The following is a 19,453-nucleotide window of genomic DNA, read 5'->3' as shown; positions in this document are numbered from 1 at the left end:
CAGGCAAACACACAGCAGGAAACACTGGCTTGTTGATCACCTTCACAGAACAGCTCATAAACTCGGCCAGGATGAATGTTGGGGCTTGTATGTGTGCACATGCATCATTTGTGTACTTCAGAGAGGATAAAAACATATTTTTCTCCTTTTTTGATAAATCTGCATGGCAGCAAAAAACCAATCATTTCTAAATGTGCAAGCTTAAGACCGAGCTACTACAAGTATGTAATCTCCTTCAAATTATACTTCAACATAAATAAGAATTTGCAGTTTGATTGTGCTTCAGTGTTTGTCTGTTCCTGTTTATGGATGTTGCTTGGAAACGTCACTAAATCACATTGTTCAACATGTGGCATCTCTCTCATTCCAGTTTTTCGTTTGTAAACAGGCAACTGGGATGCATAGCTTCATTGTTTTGGATCATTATTACTGACAGGCCTAAATGACTTGAATGATGGGAACCCTCATACAAAATTAACCCAGCCCTCTGTGTTTACTCTGACTAAATCATGTTGTTCATTGGCTTGAAACAGAAGAAAGGGGGAAATAGGCCTCTCACATCCTGACATCTGCAAAGCACCTGTCCTGATCCATGCACACTAGCAAGACTAGAGCACATTCACACTGCCACCTCGCCTCATTGTAATCTCCGGCCTTGAAAAAAACGCCATGACCACCATGTGTTCGAACAGTCAACAACCTCAGCTGTGTTTTTCCTGTCTCCCCCCCCCCACCCTAAGCATGGGATCTGTTTGAGATGATGTCATGTTTCCGATACTTCCAATGAGAGTGGTGGTTTTGAAAGTTGTGAGCGGAGTCCCATTTCCAAAGAAGACATTCAGTAAAAAAATATGAAGAGATGCAACAAGTAGCAAATCATTTGAAACTTTTTAAACTGAGTAAGGAGCAAAAGAAGAGCAGATGTTGGGGAAAAAAAATTAAAACATTTGGACTTGTTTACAACTGTGCTCCATTAGCACTTAAAAAAAACTTGTTTCCTGCAACTCTGAAAGAGAAATGTCACATTTATGCTGGCATCTTCGACTAAAGTGTTGTTTTCAGTGAGACTCTTTAACCAGATTTACTGTATTTATACAAGCAGGTCTTGCTGAGATAAGCAACGCATTCCTTTAACAGGACATCATCTATATTTATTGTTCTAAAATCTTTGAATACCTTTAATCACTCTTAGAGCCTTTATAGCTATCTGTGCCATGGTTTAGTTTCTCTGCATCGAAGAATTGCATCATACATTCGGATGCAGTGATGAATGTCTGTTAACTGAGAGTAGTTGCAGTGATTTTTACTGCACAATCTTGCATATTTTGAACCCAGTGCTGCAATTTTAGGATCAAATATGAGTTTTATATGTGGTGCACATTTCATTTGTGTTTAGATTTTGCACCAGTCAGATGTTTTGGGAAATTTGGGGTTGATATAAATTACTTAATACTGCAGAAGATGTAACTAAATTTAAATTTCAAACAAAAACAACTATATAATCAATGAAAATATAATCTACAAAGATCATGATCTGACAATATCCACCGTTTTTAGTGTGTGGATGTGCATGTTTATTATGTGACACACAATATGCTGAGCTAACCACAGTTTTGGTGTACCACAGGGCTCAGTTCTAGGTTGTCTTATATTCTCTATTTACATACTACCTCTAGGTTAGCTTCCTTATTGGCCTGGTATGGCCTCCCAATAATCTACATCCACATATAGTCACATCCTAATTATCCCATCAATCACAAAGGAACACCAGGCTATTTTCTTTAGAGCGCCCACCTTGTGCAACTATTTTCCCACTGCACTAAGACAATCAATAATTCTAATTACCTTCAAATCCTCCTTTAAAAAATATATTTTTCACATTTAACTTGTGTTGTCATCTCTGTTTTTGACTGAGTGCCGTGTGAGTTCGTTGGGAGGAGTACAATAATTCCTTCATATGACTGTTGTCATGGTTTTTGTATTTATTGTTACTGTTACCTTTATCATATTGCAATTTTTAATTCACTGTTATTTATCTTTTAAGGAAATGGTGCCCTAGAATTTCTTTATGATCCGCATAGTTGCTGCATCAAGTTGCTTTATTGTTATTTTTTTATACTAAACTGCAGCATTAAGCACTTTGTCCAATTGTTTAAAAGAGTGTCATATAAATAAAGCCTTTTTGTTGTATTATAACTATTCCAATTGTTATTATCATTATTTATGAGAGAGAGAGAGAGAACTTTATTCATCTCTAAAAGGGAAATTCAAATTGTCCGTCGACTAAAAAATAAATAATTGATCAAACAGACATAGCTTAAAATCACAATAAACACAACATAAGCCACTCTCTCAAAATGTACCACTCTCCCTAGTAGATGCATGTACATGTGGGGGTACAATTCAGGAGGTTTTATTATGTAGTCTATTATTATTATTATTATTATTATTAATATTAATAATAATAATATTATTATTATTTCTATTGATTACATATGTGTAATCAACTTTTCAAGGCACTCGAAGCCCTTTACATTGCATATATAACCCAGTGAGCCACAAACTGCCTCGTGGAGTGACCAACACCTCCTCAGTGGGCATTTCAGTGGTTGCACATGGGCCCAGCTAGCTTCCACTCACAGTTCAATATTCCACAGCGCTGCTGCACCACATGACTACCTGTCCTACTAACCTCCCACCAGTCATTATCAGTGGTTGCACAGGCAAATAGTTTCCCAGAGGCTACTCTTGCATTAAGTTGTGTAACTTGCCTCAGCACCGAACAGTTCTAAGCTTCTTGATGGTAAAATAGGGTGGTACTGCGCAGAACAACGCCTGGCCTTCATCATACATCACCACTAATTCGGAATTAAGTCACTCTTCTGGTCTGTGCAGAATCTCTACCAAAAGTCAACCACGCTGACTCCAACACTCCTCCGTGTCAGCTGTTGCATAACGTGATCAGTGCTGAAGTTTACAGGCTGTGTGAGAGCTTCTCTGTTTACACTGAGAAAATGTGAATTGAGGCTTTGTGTTTCAGTGGGGATTCAGGTAATGATGATAAACTGCAACGTTTCTCTTGGATTGGTAACTCGTAAATAACTGAACTGTACTCATTATTTCTCATTTAATGATCTGATCCATTTTTTACATGTTTCATATCGTCATTTTAGGCTTCCTCATACTCTCATTGCACCTTTTTTGTTTGAGAAACTTACAGGTCCCTCCGACATTCATACATCTTATCTTTATTCCTAAAAACCTGTTTAGAACATGGCAAACATGACAAGTCTATAATGTTGTACTACTCAGTTGTGTCCGTTTTGAGAGCACAGAGGACTAATTTTCTTTGTCAATCCAGATGTAAATGGTAGTTTATGGTCGTCCATGTGTTTTGTGTGGCTTTTCATAATAATGGCATTTCTTTTGACATGAATAAACTACCATTCCATGATCAAAATCAACCAGTAACAGTGTGTCATTGAAGTTGATCAGCCTCTCGCTGAGGCTGCTCACATGACTCAGTGGAGGATCGTTCTGCCTGACAGCTGAATGTCTGTGTCTGTTTCCTGTCCCAGATAACAGCAGTATGCAGAGAGGCTGCCCTCCTGGCCCTACAAGAGGACATCAAAGCTCAGCACATCGAGGCCAGACACTTTGAAAGTGCCCTGAACACAGTGAAGCCACGAATCCCCGACTCTCTCCTCCAGTCGTATATCAGCTATCAGCAGCAACACAGCAGCCTGTGCTTCTTCTGATCCCACTGCCCTGGACTCTTTTTCCACTTTGGTTTTTAGTTAAATAAAAAATGAAGATCATTGCAGCTGAGATTACAAGATCAAGTTGCTCATATTTGTGCAACAAAGAACTCTGTCAGAAACATAATGAGACACTTAATAAAAATAAAAAAAAAAAGGTTTCAATTGAGTCCATGATGTTCTAATTTTGTTTGATAATTAAAAAAAAATGAAAATGTAAACCTGTGATGGACTGGTTGCTTTTGTCTGCCACATCTTTTTAACTGTAAAATAACACTTATATGAGGAGCAGAAAGGGCTGGGGGGGTTGGACAAATATTTGTGACACTTAAAAGGTGATATCAGAATTAGACATTAGAGAAATCGTCAATAAAAATTTCCCGGCTGACATTGACGGTAGGTTAGAGATATTCTTTCTTTTTACGGTCTTCCCATGCCGAGACGTGTTGCAGATGTTTTCACCCCCACATCTGACTCCTCTACATATTTTCACCAACACGTGTTTTGTTTAACTTAAAATATATTTTGTTTTCCATGTCAGATGCCACCACATTGAAACATTTAACTTGAGCTGTTGGTGAAGAACATAAACTCTGGATCCAAAATATCCCTCTGTCTTTATGTCTCATTCACACATCCATGGAATTAAAGAGTGGGATTGCCTGTGGATATTCTGGACCCCTCCGGTGGACCCCTAAATGTGTCTCCTGGTTGGAGGAAAGGCTGTTTAATATCGACTGGAAGAAAAACGGTACTGACTGGTGGGCAATTCATCACATCCATACACGGAAAATCAGCTAATTGCTGTAATTGTGAAATTTCCGCCCACATATTCGACCACTAAGAGCAGAGATCCTGGCAGCCATCTGCTGCTGGACCACCTTCATCTCCCAGAGAAATAACATTTTTACATCCAATCCAACAAAGAAGTAACTTCCTGACTTCCACGTCAGTTTAACAACACTTCTTTTTATTTCTCGGCTGGCATCGAGGTCATTCATCTATTGATCTTTCCATCCGAATCGGATAAATTGACTTTGTATTGAACTTCCTTTTCTCATGGATCCGGATGTGGCGCATCCGCGACACCAATCAAACGAGACAGTCAGGAACAGAGGAGAGGGGGGAGGGAAAAGGGAGGGGAAGTCACCCCCCGGCTGCAGGCTGCTTTTTTTTTTTTTCTTCTTAAGGTGGTCTGTCCCCCAACCCACCACCTACCCTCTTCCGTCCCCTCGTGAAAAAAATCAACACGGAGAGGTCCTCTGACAGCCATGCTTTACGTCCACAACAGAGAACCGTGCAATGCGCCGGCTCATCCCACACGTTGCATTTCCTCTGATGACATGCGTGGATGCGTAATGGGAACATTCCAGGGAGGACAGAAAACATCCTGTTGATGAAACTATCTGAGCCATGACAGAAAGTGTTCCTCCAAAGTAGGGACATTTATATGAGCTCCAAGTTCAGTCAGACAACTTGTATCATTCTAAATATGGATGAATTCGTGGATGGATTGAGTATTCGCCAAATTCTCTAAATGCCAGATTTTCTAAAAGTTATTTTATATGCCTTTAATCAGAGAATATAAATCGTCAATAAGAAAAGGTAGAAAGTTGGTTGTGACTCGATATGTTAAAGATTCCAATCTTTTACATAGGACCAGTTTCACTTGGTGAAAAGAAGGCTTTTTTAAAATATTATTATTAAATTGCTAATAGGTAATCAGTTAAACTTACACATGTTTGAAAGTGAATATCATATTATTGTAGTAATATAATTTATGTATTTTTGACTTTTTTTTTTTTTTTTTTGCAATTCTATTTTATCAGCCAACATGGTGTTGAAAAAGTAAAAATCAAAGGTTTTTGTTCAAGACTTGCATCTATGCACCCAAACACACAAAACAAACACATTTTGCTCACTGTGTTACCTTTAGTCACATTCAGTTCATTAACCATACCAGAAAATAGGAAACCAGTCTTTCCCCCCTCTTCATGCAGCGCAAACGTGCCGTTCCACCTTAACAAGTGCACACATCTCTATTGCCCGGCCTTCCACATCTGCCCAATGAATCAGGAGCGGATGCGATGTATCCTTTTTCAGTGGAGTGAATGGCCAATGGGAGTTGGCTTGTCGAGCAAACACTGAGCCCAGCGTTCCCATTCATTCAGTGCTGAACAGGCCCGCAGAACTGGAGGGAGCGCACCGCTGTCTGACCCGACGACGCTCTTTTCTCTCTCTCTCTCTCTCTCTCTCTCCCTCTCTCTCTCTCTCCCCCCCTTCTTCTACTCTTCATGCAGGAGCGCTCGTCCCCCCTTCTCCGCCACCACAAGTAACAGCCGCTGCTCAGGCGCACCTCTCCCAGCAGATACTGGAAGATGACGGGAAACTGTTGGATACGAGCTCACACGTGTTAAATTTGTCTCATCTAGGACAATTACTTCCATTTGATTTGGCGACATTATTATTTATTTTATTTTATTTTATCTTTTTTTTGCACGGGACTTCTACGACTTTGTCGTCTCGCGCAGAGATCGGCCTCCCAAGTGCGCAGCAGCTCTCCGGGACATTTCGCTCCTTCCCTTCTTCGCCAAAGCTCCACCGTGGATTTTATCTCGTTCCATCTTTGAGGATAAATGCACGCGTAACCTGCGCAGAACTTTTCTTTATCTACAAGTTGCCAAATCAAGGGAATAACAATAAAAAGAAAGGGATACATTCGCACTTGGAATAACGCACTGAATGTTGTGCTTTAGACCACACAGTCTACGTTTGGACATTGCCCTTTTCTTTTTGGATGGAGTTTTGGTGAACTTTATTAGATGGATTCAACGTTATGGATGCTTGCATATAGGTATGCGCCTTTTTTTTAAATGACTTTGCATGTATTTTTACTCATTTTATTGAGGTTTTCTGGGTTTGTAAACCCCCCCCCCCAGTTAAAGCGCACGTAGCGACGTTGTATCCGCCGCTGCAGCGACGCCAACCTCCCCACGCGTTTGTCCTCAAAGTGTTAAAGCTTTACTAGTTATTTTCGGTGTGTCAGCGTGGACGAAACGCCCGCAGCGGGTTGAATTCATGGCGTTTAGCTGATGGACTTCCATGCCCATGTTGTTCCGTGGCTGTGCTGTAACAAACACCCCTCCCCCCACGGCGCTTGTTTTCATTCATAAGTTTCCCGTCTGTTTGGAGGCGTCTGCTTCTGTCTTGTCTTTTGACTTTGGGGGTTGTTTTGTTTTGCTTTTCTTTACATCAGTAATAATATTTCATCTCGTTTCTTTTGCAGCACGCGGCTTGTTCTGCTTCGAACGCGGTCTCTGACAGTAACCATCCGTAAAGTGCGCCATTAGAAAGCGAAATATTACACAGTGTTTATTTGCGAACTGCAAAAAAATCGATTGGTTTTGGTGTTGACTAAAGCTTTAACAAGGCCCCGTTCTTCTTCTTCTTCTTTTTTTTTTTTTTTTTTTTTTTTTACTGTCTTGCTTTGTCAACTTTGCTTAACATCCCCGGAGGCTCAAACTCAAATTCCTGACAGACTTTACGGTGTAAACATGCATATTTGCTCTATAATAACTTAAAAAATGCATCTTCTCATGACCTCATGTGTCATTTTTATAAGCTTTTGGTTCGTTAGTTTTTATTTAATTTAATTTAAACTACCAAAGTCTTGCATTTGGTCAGAACTTGGCCTAACCGCTGTCTTTTTTAGCTCCACTTTTGTCCCCATTTCCCTCAGCTCCTCTCTGGTGTTGTAATAGAATACTAAGTGAAGCAGCTCATTTAGTTCCCTTGGATCGTGTCCTCGTTTCGTCGCCGCGGTGCATTTAAATGTTAACTAGTCATACAAATGGAAATGAGGAGGGGAAGTATTTGTGGAGCCTTTGCTTAAGTTTAGATTTGTGCCTATTTGGGAGGAAGGTACATAAAAGTCCTAATAATCAACATTTTCTCCCAGGATTCCTCGCTCGGGTGCATCAGAAGTGCTGTTGTGTTGACTGATGAGTCTAAATATTGATATTAAAATGCACACACTGCTTCTACGTGCATTTTGTGTTGCAATGCAGATGCGACAGGAAAGAAGTCATGATAATATGATGCTAGGTTGTTACTTAAACTTTTGACAGGATTTGTGTGTTTTGCTACCCCTGTTCTATCAGGACAGTGTGTGTTTTGCAGTTTTGCCGTGTTTTTTAGCTCTCTCTGATCATGTCTCCTCCCTCCCCTGGCTCTCTTTTGTCTCTTTCCCGGCCTCTGTTCCGCTCTCTGGCAGGTTTTCCGATGCATGTCCACGGTGAATGTCGGAAGTGGTGATCCCCCCCAGATGGAGCTCCAAAGTCAACATGGCCCCGGCGGTTCATTAGTGGTGATCCAGCAGCCTTCCCTTGAGAGCCGGCAGAGGTCGGATTACGAGCGGGAGCTCCAGCATGCCGCCATTCTCTCCCTGGAACAAATCAAGGCCATCCGTTCCAGCAACGAATACACCGAGGGGCCCTCAGTGGTACGCAGGCCTCCTGCACCCCGCATGCCCCCCAGGCCTCAGGACAAGCAGGAGAGGACTCACGAGGTCATTCTCGTCAATGTGAACAACAACTATGAGCACCGGTCGTCGGGTCATCACCACCACATTGGGGGTGGCCTGGTGGTCGTGGCTGGGGGACAGCAGTATGCGGGGTCTCGGGCACCAGGGCTCAGCCGCTCCACAAGCACAGGAAGTGCTGCTAGTTCAGGGAGCAACAGCAGCGCCTCCTCTGAGCAAGGACTCTTGACACGCTCACCCCCCACCAGGCCTGGCATGGGCTTACAGCACCACCACCGAGCGGAACGGCCTGTCCGAACTCAGCCCAAAGCCAAGGCGCTTTTACAGCCCCAGCAGGGACCTCATTCCCAGCAGCCGTCTCTGGAGGCTCCACTCAAGCCCCAGGGCAAAGGGAAGTCAAACTTTTCGAGTCCTTGTGACGATTCGGTGGCTGCCGCTGGGCACCAGTTCATCTGTGAGCGTTGTGGGAAGTGCAAGTGCAGTGACTGTACGGCCCCCAGGAGCCTGCCCTCATGCCTGGCATGTAACGGCCAGTGCCTCTGCTCTCCTGAGAGTGCTCTGGAGCACGGCACGTGTATGTGCCTGGTTAAGGGTATATTCTACCACTGCTCCAATGACGATGAGGGGGATTCATGTGCTGACCACCCCTGCTCTCTGTCACGTTCCCACTGCTGCTCCCGTTTCCTGTGCATGGGATTAATGTCGGTACTCTTCCCCTGTCTGTTGTGCTACCCGCCCATCAAGGGGTGTCTGAAAGCATGCCAGGGTTGCTACGACCGGGTTAACAGGCCCGGCTGTCGCTGCAAGAACTCTAACACTGTCTATTGCAAACTGGAGAGCTGGGCCCCACAGACCCAGGAGAAACCTTCCTGATTGCTTCCTGTGTGCTTGTGATTGCGTGTGTGTGCAGGAGACTCTTGATGTGGATCATATGATGACAATGAAAGTGATCATGATAGTCACAAATTAATGTTTATCAAACATTTTAAAGCACCTCCCACCCAACTCCCCTCCTGGTTGTGGAATCCTACGGAGCTAAGCAAAGGAGTAACGAAAACCACTCAATTTTTTTCTTTTTTTTTTTTTTTTCTTCATTTTTACATTTTCTGGATCAGGACCATGTTTTTACAGAGTGTTTGCCTTGATTGTTTCTATGTCTGTCCTCAGCTCCACCATTAACACTTTAAAAAAGAAATATGTATTTTGACAAAGTTTTTCTTCCGTTTTTAGGTAGGCAGTTTCCTCCGGGTCTGTGTGCCTGGTGGGAGCTGCCTCTCACCAAATCTGTGAAGGACGATCTACTATAGGGCAATTATGTAGCTGTTACCTGGTATTCATAGCAAGCAGGTATGTTTGAATTTATTGGTTGCTGCCACACTAAAATCGTGGTTTCTATATGCTCGTGTTGCATTAACTAAAGCACGTCCATCTCATAGTATTCTCCACTTGGATATGTTTCTCCTTCCACCCGCCTGAATTATTCAGTTCACATTCTGTGGCATTCTCCCATGTTTTTTTTTTTGTTTTTTTTTTTCCTGTTTTCTTTATGTTGTGTAAATTGTATGTTCAAAAATCCATGAGAGGAATTCTGACTTTTTTTTTTCAAAGAAAAAAATGTCTGTTAAACTTTTTTTTTCTTTTTTTTTTTTTTTTGTTGTAAAAAATATTTATTATGTGAAGCTCTATTATTTTATGATATTTATTGCAAGAGACAGTCTTAAATTTACTCATGTCTGAATATAACAAAATATCAAATACTTACTGAAAAATTAAAGGGTGGCACAAAAGAAAACTATGTTAACTTTAATGCAGAAAATATATTAATTATTGAAAAAAAAAATAGCCTTGTCTGGTGTCTTGATTGCGCTGCTGAGAAGCGGTTAGCGGCTTAAAGAGTGAAGGATGTGACTGGTGGGTTATAGAATATACTTTTTTTTTTATAGGAATGTGGTTGTTTCCTTGAGTTTAAGCTCAGTGGACCACCGTTGCACGTGTGTATGCATGAGTGCGTGTTCATGCTGGGTGTGGAATTCCTGGCAAAAGAACGGGAGAAGAAACAGCAACGAGCAGAAAAGGCTTGTAGCTCAAAATGTCACTGTTTACATTCTTCAAGCGTTTCTTCGCTGTGATTCTCCTCAGTAAGCTCAAAAACTAAACAATACAGGTCACTGACGTGATTAGCCCCCAGTGCTGCCCCCCCCCCCCCCCCCCAGATCAGGATGTTCCCCAACTCCCAAATGGTCTCCCGTGCTGCAAGCCGAAGAGAGAGTGCGCCTTCAGAAACGAGAGCGACCATTACGAGTAGCCGGAGCCACCTGTTCAAAGATAATAAACTGAGGCTATCAATGCTTTGCTTTTATGGCACGGTTCCTGCACTAAAGGCAACGACTGAGGCCAAATCCAGCCCCCACCCCTAACTGACAGCTCCACATTTGGCTAGTTCTTTTTCTTTGTGAATTTATCACTTTGGGAGTCTGCTGACACCCCTCCCAACACACACAGCCACTTACTGACACCTACACGTCTCTCCACCTCCAGGCCCCCCCCAGGGGGTTGAGATCATCACTTTGAAAGTTTGTTGGTCAGCTAGAAATGCCAGCAGTTGGGAAAACGGCTTCAGTTTGGAGAGCTGCAGCGACCATAATCGGCCACATGTGACGCCGGTGCCCTCGGGTGCTGTGTGCGACAGGCCAAGGATCTTTGAATTCAGAGCTTTGGATGAAAAGGCAAACAGCGATCTCCTGAGTTAACGTGAGCCAAAGCTTTGAGCTGAGGTTTTGTTTATAACACTTCACAGACATGAAGCTAATTTTAGACAAGAGTAGAAAGGAAGAATCTTGTTTTTGTTGGAAATGCCGACTCCCATCCAGTTTTATTCCAGTTTACATTTAAACACCCATCCCTCCACACTGAGCCATGTGCGCTCGCTGTGCTTTCCTCCCTGTTTGATGGAATGTACCTTTTGTTGCCCTGAATAGTTAAGACTGGATTAGTGATTTGTCAATTTCCTGTTACCTTTCAGAGCTGCAATTTGAGACCCATTTTCTCCTGGCTCCTGGATCATAGCAAACAATAGGAGGCCTCTTTTTTTTTTTTTTTTTTTTTTTTCTCTCCCCCAGGTTTCACTGTAGTTCCTCTGTGCTGATGAAGAGGATGGAGAAGATTTAAACTGTATTCAGGAGGCAGTGAACAGGAAGAGAGTGTTTACTTGATATTTTCAAGCCTAAGCCAAAAAAGGAAACGGATTCAGCTCCAGGCGTTTCTAGAACTAGCCTCTGCTTAGTCTTTAACATGTCTACGTAAAATCTGATCTAATCAGCTGAGGCGCCTAAAATAACATTTTAAGCCTCGTGAATAGTTTCTTTCACTTTTCAGTCAACCCGCCACGTGAACGGCTCCGTAACTGTGTCGCGTTTTACTCATCGGGGAATACTACTCCAAGATGAAAAAAAGCAAAATCTGACTCAGTATTAAGTAATTCACTGGTAGAAATGACAACCCCCCCCCCCAACCCCTCCACTTTACACTTGTTTCAAAGTAATTTTAGCAGCTCCACACACCCACGTAATTCTGTTTGGAGTAGTTAGGCTTGGCGGGTCGTTTGCTGCAGCTTTGGGGGTTTTTTTTGGGGCCATACAAGCGCAAACATGCATGACTACCAAGTGAGTCATGATGGAACCTCCAACCCACACATCCTATCGGGGCAGTCCTTTTCTTAGCCAGGGCACCGCTGCCGGCATGGCCACGTTGGAGCAGGATATGAACAGTCATCCTCCTCCACCGCATTCATCACTAAAAAGGCCTGCTTCAGCTTTCCTCCGCCTGCTCATCTGGTTTTCATTATTTCCCCCTTCATGGAATATAAATAGAAATTAGCAATCAGGGGAAATGTGGGGGTGGTGGATTTTGGGAAGGAACGCTGCTTTGGCACTTCGGCTTGATGACCAAAGTTTATGGAAGTCATCTCTTTGGACATTTTTACTTTGGATGATTTTGGTGCGCTGGAGCACACAATGTGTTTCTAAGCCACTCCAACATCCGCACTCCGCCTCCTCTGGAATAAAATAACATGAGATTTAACGTCATTATATTCCATTAAATTAAGTGACATGATATGAAATAAATTACCGAAAATATTAGGTAATCGTTTCCACTTCATTAGGGCCCTGACAGAAGTTTATATTGTAGTTTTAAAATCATTGTTTATTGTTGCTTTACAAGAAAACGTTTCCAAAATTGTAAAAAAATTTGTAAACTAGATAAGAAGGCCTGAGTCTGTATAAAAAAGCATGTATTTTATAGTTAATACAGAAGGTTTTTCAGGACTTTAGATTGTTTGAGCATCTGAGCCCACATGTGAACAAGCCATTCTTCAACATAACCCAAAACAGAAAACCACCAAATTAAAATAATTTCACTAAAGAGAAACAAAGGGACTGGACAAAAGAAGGGAGACAACCATTGAATCAAGGGTATAAATATGGTTATACCTTGCATTCAGCAGCAAGACACAAAACTTTTGTCCTGCGCAGGCTAAAGTACCTTCTACAACATTTCCATGCAAAACTTTTTCCTTTGCATATTTAAAAAAACAGACAAACAAACAAAAAAATGGATTTACATAACAGAGGAACAAAAAACTATTTCTGTGCAGGGAAAAACACAGTGAATGCAGTGCACATGCCAGGCCTCTAAAAGTTGGGCAAACCTTGCAACGTTGCACCCAGGTGTGCACCGCCGCACCCACACAAGACATGGGACATTACGGGTTGAATGCTAGTTATCTGCCACATGAAACTTCTGTCTTCACTGACAGCACAACTGTTTTACTGGAAACCAGTTTTTCTTCAACAGACCAAAAAATTTAAAACAATACAGCATCACAAACATGCGTAGGTTTGGCATTATCATTGTGCCTTTCACTGCATAAGCAGGCTCTGCTTGCACGAGTGCAAGATGGTGTGAGAAGCGTCATAATCGCTGAAAGATTCCATTTCTTATTTACACTGATGGGATTCGCCTTGTGTTGCAAGAAAATTTTACTCTGGAGGCCGTTGTCAAATCTTTGCGGTTTTATCCCATCAAAACCCTGTTGCTGTGTAGTTTTGTGGTCAGAACGTAACAAAACTTTAGCGTTTTCCTGTCTCAGTCTCATGGTGTGAATGGAGCTTAAAGAGATGGAAGAACTTCAAAAGGACTGGAAAACCAAAATAATAAGTTCATTTTCAGTGTTATTTGAAAAAAGTTGTCTTTTTTTTTTTCTTTTTTTTTTTTTTTTTAGAAGGTTGTTTGTTACGTCCAGTTAAAAAGAAATGAATGCTTTTGTCCCTATAAAGTGCCTGTCTGTTTTTAAAAGCACCCACAAACTTGACATTGCTCCGATTCACTTTTAAATAATGGTGGAAGTCTCATGAAAGAGTGTCTTAAATCTTTGACGAGTCAAATCATATATGACTGCAGATTTTTACGGTAAGTGAGAGAAAACTTGCTGGGGAAAAAAACTGCATTTAGTTGCTGCTGGCTACTTCCTGATCATCAGATGAGCAGTGTGTCGGAGGATGCAGTCATTTAGCAGCTTCTATCCTCCTTTGGAGCCATAAAGAGCCTTTAGGGACAAGCCAGTGTTTTATCAGGTGTCAAGGGCTATTCATGATGGAGGTGTTTCACTGGGTCTTCAGCCTCTTAAGCGTTTGCTTCTGGGCACACACACACGTACACACACAGGAATCGGGTGTAAAACTTTCACACCCCCCTCTTAAGTTGCTATGTGTGTATGCAGCGTTACTAGCCATCTGATACCACATGGTCCTCCAGGCCATCTTCCTGTCTCTTGTCTTTGTCTGCCATTTTCTGAACAAAGGCCAGCTGGAGGGAATGATGATCATCATGAGAGGGAGGAGGCCGGTGGATCAATACAGAACATGACCCTTGGCAATCACTCAGCCAGTTCCTTTTGTAATTAAAGCTTGGGCGTAATTTCTGCTACAGACAAAATTTGCTCCAGATCAATGGCTCTTATTTCATCAGAATGATTGACTCATCTGCATTCAAAGTGTCTGCAAAGTTGGCGCAAAGACACATTTTGCCAGTCCTTGAAGGCCCCAACAGACTAACATTAGATTTTGAATTGTACTGCAAAATTCAATCAGCAGGATGTCTGCCTCGCCGTTTTTTTTCTCAGTGGAGACTGTTGTTGGTAACAGCAGTTGTTAAAAGTTGTTGGGTCTTGCTTACAATACTTAGAGACATAATGTAAAGACTGTGTGCGTAGAGGAGGATGTTTGAAACTGAAAGCAAGAGATAAGAATCAGAATTGCCTCCGCTACAGACGACGCTAAAATGTTAACAAAAGCCGAAGTTCTGTTGACCTGGACATGTTTTAATGGGCTTTCACATGGAAAGGCACAGACGAAATCATGTCCTTGTTCCTGTTTTCATGCCTACAGGGGACAGTTTTGTGTTTCTGCTGCATTCCAGGACCCCTGCAACCACTTTTGTTCTGTTTTTACCTTTGATATCTTACCAAGGACAACAAAAGGCATCAAAATGCATGTAAGTTACAAAGCTAGAAAGTAGGATGGATGCTCAAAAAAGAGGAAACTCGCCCCCCCACCCCCCCATTCCTTCTTTTTTTCTGAGATTAGACTATGCATCCAGACAGATGGTTCCCGTCTGCTGGCTTTTTTCAATTCACTTCCTCTCGTCACAGACAGCCACTCTCACCCCCCTCCCTTTGCTCCCTTCCCTCTCACTATGGCCCTCCTCCCTCCCTCCCTCCCTCCCACTCCCTTTCTCCCCCGCCCCCCCTTCAACGGCTCCTCTGTTATGTGGCTGGAAATAATCTTTTATTGCCCAGTTGTTCGGAAGTGACCTCCTGCCCTTGATTAGATAGGGCCAAGTCCTATCACACGATTGTGTTTGAGGCTGATGGGACACCCCCACCCCCCCAACACTCACACACACTAACACACACACCATACTCACCCCATCCCAGACCAGAACACCATCCTTTCCCCAACCCCCCATCCATCTCTTAGTGCCTGGGCTGTAGTGATCCTGTGTGTGAGGACAACAATGGGGGGCTTTAGTCCCGTCCGGCTCTTCCCGGCTGGGGGGCAACAGGGTGGGGGTCATGAGGGACTTTCTTTTGTTTCCCCATCAGTCAGCCAGTCATCGGGTGGAAGTTGTAACCCCATGTCCCACCCCCTCCCCAAAAGCCTCCATCTATCTGCAGCGCCATGGTTAACCTCCCAGTTGCCGGATGCTCACCCTTCGACCCTCAAAGCCTCCTTCACCTTCCTTTCCTGATGACCCCCATCACCCCTGAAAGCCGGCTCAGACACAGATAGATAGATTTTAATCTCCTACATTATCAGCAGACCTTTGAGTTTGCTGTGTGGTCTACCAACAGGTGGGCTCACAGGGACATTTTGGCCTTTCAGCAGGTTTGGATTCGGCTGGTTTTGATTCTGTTTAATATTATATTCTCCAAAGATATTTCCCTCTGATCCAAGGGAGGTACATGCTCTAAATTTGTCCTGTCTACTTATCCTTTGTTTTCTTCCTGGCCTGGGATCAGTTCTTTTTTTGGGAGGGTGGGATTTTAGATATTCTTTTTTAGACAAACATTTTCTTGGAGAGCAGGAGGTCACTTCCTGCTTCAAAACTCTTCATTGTCCCATGAGGGAAATATGTTTTCACAGTCTGGACAAATTCCTTCCCGAAACGAAATGAAAGGCAAATATTCACGCACCGCTACACATACACAAAACCCCCTCTTGATCAGCACATGATCTTCCAGGTACAGTTCACATACAAATAGATACGCATCTCTCCAGATAAAACATTATCTGATGTGCTTTTGCTGAAATCTCCTGGCAAAGCAAACAGCAATCAGCGGTTTATACTTTGACAGGGCAGAGTGAAGTAAAAGTGGGTGATGCAACGCAGCCTAATAACTAAACGCTTCCTCTTCTGTGAGGAAAGTAGAAAACAGTGTCATGTCCCTTTAAGTCTGATTCTGATTCCCTCAAGATTTTGCTCCTTAAAAAACTGGTTAAAGTCTGAAGAGTAATTTACAATCAGAGGATTAGTTTTCTTTGCTTCAGATCATGCTGCCGAAAACTTACTGACATGATTTAAAAACATGATTTCAGGCAGTACTTTTTGCAGGTTTGATTTCAGAAAACATGACATAAGTCTCAGCTTTTAATCTTGATCCATTGTGTTATGTGTCTTATGTTGTTCAGGTAATCTAAAACCAGCACACACCAGTCCGTCTGCCATCTTTACCAGAAGCACAAACATCAACTCAACTTTTCTAATTTTCAATTCCCCCCAAAAAACTTGGAGCACTGAGTAAAATTTCAATCAAAACACAAGGCATTGATTTGCAAATATAATAAAAAATATTATTCGCAGTAGAACAAGAAAACATCAGTTACTGAAAATAAACAAGACATTTTTGCTGTTTTAATGATAAAATATTAACTCATATTAATTTTGATGGCAGTAAAACATCTTAAAAAGGTTGGAACGAGGCAACGAAAGGCAGGAAAATTAAGTGGTACTAATCAGAAACAACTACAGGAACATGTTGCAACTTATTAGGCTGGAAGCAGGACAGTTGCATGACTTGGCATAATTGGTGCGTTCACACTGATACCGTCTGACCCGCTTTAAACAAGGCCTGGTTTGGAGTAGTGTGAATTCTGTTGTGTAGTCTGATGCAGACCAAAAGGCAAACTCTAGTCTGCTTGGAAACTGGGGTCTTGATTCACTCGCATGTCGTTACTTAGTGGAGCAGAGTAACATAGTTGCATAGTGGAAATCTCTCTGCTCATACTGGGCTGATTATTGTGAAAACCATGTTTCGTTTGAACACTGAAATAAAGACAGAAATCCCGAGACTGCATACATTTATTGTTGCTCCATTGTTTACTTGTGGTGAACATTTCCAGTCCAGGCCAACCAAAGAACCAGGCCCGCTTGTTGCTTTTTTCTTCTTTAGTCAGTGGTCGTTTCAGAACGGGGTCTCGATCAAGCAGGTTGTTATAAGTACATAAAATGCACACACAAATGGTTTGTGTGATTTCCTACGGAACATAATGCACTTGTACATATCCTCATACATATCATACTCTAGTGATACCCTATGTACTCATACTGTACATATCCTTAGAATCCAAAACAACAAAAAGGCAGAAAATGCAGTAGAAAATTACTTTAATAATCATTCATTCAATTCCCAAACTGCTTTGTCCAATTAAAGCTGGAGCCTATCATTTTAATATGTTTATCACAATTTCACTGATTGAATAAAGATATATTGTAAAAGCCTTTGGTCTCTAATAACATAATTTTTTATGTATAGATTTTTTTTTTTTTGTGGAAACAAACTGTGATGTTACACGCATAAAGTGGGGATCGTCCAAAGTTACGTCACAGGAAGTTAATGGTGGCGGAACCCATGGGGTCTGCTCCTTTACCATCGGCTGGGAGACGTCATGAAGAGTGGCAGAGGAGGACTTTGCCTTAAATGGAGGGGAGAGCATTTTCCAGTGAAAGGCTATGCAAACCTGCAACCACTACACATCACAGTTAACCGTTAACAACATTCGTGACAGTGCAAATACCCAAACTAATTCATATTATTTACCATTCCAAAAAGTTTGTCACTTTCCAGCCATTCCATGCAGTATAAATAAAAAATAGAAATATAAAAAAAGCTTCCGAGTCACTTCCATCACACCTTTTGTGTTGGGGCCAATTGTTCAGTGTCGAGGTTTTTGTAGTCAGTTTCTGAATTTGGTGTATCCTAAAATAACTGTCTGAATTTCAACATTTGTGTAGTATTGTACTGATAAGACTGTGAGTCTCATTTTCAGTAAGAATAATTAGTTTTTCTTTCCTCACTGCCAGTTTTTAAGATACTGCTTTTTTTAAAATTTTTATTATTATTTCCGTTTTGACTGAAGCTCTGTATGGATTCAAGCAGCCCATTCCTTCTACCACTTTGAGGAAATTAGTCTTCAGTCATCAGTCGGTCCTGAGTCATTTACCTGCCACTTTGCTATTCTCCACCATCACAGACATCTCCCCTGGAAGATATTTGTTTCATTTTCATCAGGAAAACCCTCCCCAGACGGTTAAGAACTACTAATATCAGTAATTCTTTACTGTTAGTTTCCAGGTCCATTGTTTTTGGATCTGCCTCAAATGACCATATCAGTGCTAGACTGCATGTTGCATCTATTACAGCGGCATGGCTTTGTTGTAGAAGAGTCTGGAGGGTGGACTGGTCTGCCTGCAGTCCAGAACTTTGACCAGCCTAAATATTTGACACATCAAACACAAACTGTACTAAGAAAACTGTGGATTGTTAAGCAGCTAGATTCCCATGTTAAACAAGAGTGGTGATAAAATTTCTTTCCAAATGTCCAGCAGCTGGTCTCCTTAGTTCACATGTTTACAGATTGCTGTTCAAAGTTGGGAGGATGCAACACCATGGCAAACAGGGCCCTAACCTTTTGAGATAAGTTGTTCCCATAATAATCAAGATGAGTTTATAGATAACATTACTATAGATAAAAACATGTTTTATGAGATTTGCAAATCTTTACATTCTGTTTTATCTGGTTTATCTACCATATGAAGCCCCTCAAAATTTGGGCTGAGGTCTGTGTGTCAGTTTCACAATAGTCTCGCAACTCTAGAAAAGAAACAGTTTTTTCTCCTCCTCATCCTCAGGAGCTGTAAAACCAAAACAAAACCCTTGGTATCCAGTTTCAGTTGGGAAGTTGAGGCCAAGCTGTGCGAATAGGATGAAAAAAGACAGGAAGGAAACTGATTACCTCCATAAAGAAACTGACCTCATGTCATTCTCTCTGGTACACTTCAGATGATTTCTATTTCATTTTATACATACAACATATTTAACCCATCAGTGAAATTATGAATGGCTGGTGTTTGTATCCAGACCATCACAAACATAAAGACCGCCTTTTGATAATCTTAGCCTAGGTCTTAGAGATGGCAGCAGCTGCTGTGTAAAAATTATGGTAAGAAATACTTGTATTAATGACATTGCAGGGTGAGCGACCAGACCAGGCCCAGTGGAGAGATTTGCAGGGGCCCTGAAATTCCTTTATGTCCC

The 19,453-nt window shown here is 41.9% G+C and overlaps 2 protein-coding genes across 2 annotated transcripts in view; both read left to right on the top strand.

Annotated features, from left to right (window-relative positions):
• Positions 1-3,766, top strand: part of afg2a (AFG2 AAA ATPase homolog A) — a gene marked incomplete at its 5' end in the record, with an annotated part of 141,065 nt that extends 137,299 nt beyond the window's left edge. Inside the window, one exon of the mRNA XM_079250007.1 lies at positions 3,579-3,766. Within this exon, the coding sequence (XP_079106133.1) occupies positions 3,579-3,758 (180 nt within the window). The 3' untranslated portion in view covers positions 3,759-3,766. The remainder of the gene's footprint in view (positions 1-3,578) is intronic.
• Positions 3,767-6,020: 2,254 nt separating this feature from the next.
• On the top strand, positions 6,021-10,075 carry spry1 (sprouty homolog 1, antagonist of FGF signaling). The gene is made up of 2 exons (XM_079250313.1): positions 6,021-6,612; positions 8,032-10,075. The coding sequence occupies exon 2, from the start codon at positions 8,044-8,046 to the stop codon at positions 9,169-9,171; it is 1,128 nt and encodes a 375-aa protein (XP_079106439.1). The 5' UTR covers positions 6,021-6,612; positions 8,032-8,043; the 3' UTR covers positions 9,172-10,075.
• The last annotated feature ends 9,378 nt before the right edge of the window (positions 10,076-19,453 follow it).

This window comes from Telmatherina bonti, assembly GCF_933228915.1.
Source record: "Telmatherina bonti genome assembly, chromosome: 12".
Taxonomy (NCBI): Eukaryota; Metazoa; Chordata; class Actinopteri; order Atheriniformes; family Telmatherinidae; genus Telmatherina; species Telmatherina bonti.
Note: the sequence above shows the minus strand (reverse complement) of the source record. Positions and strands in the feature narration are given on the sequence as shown.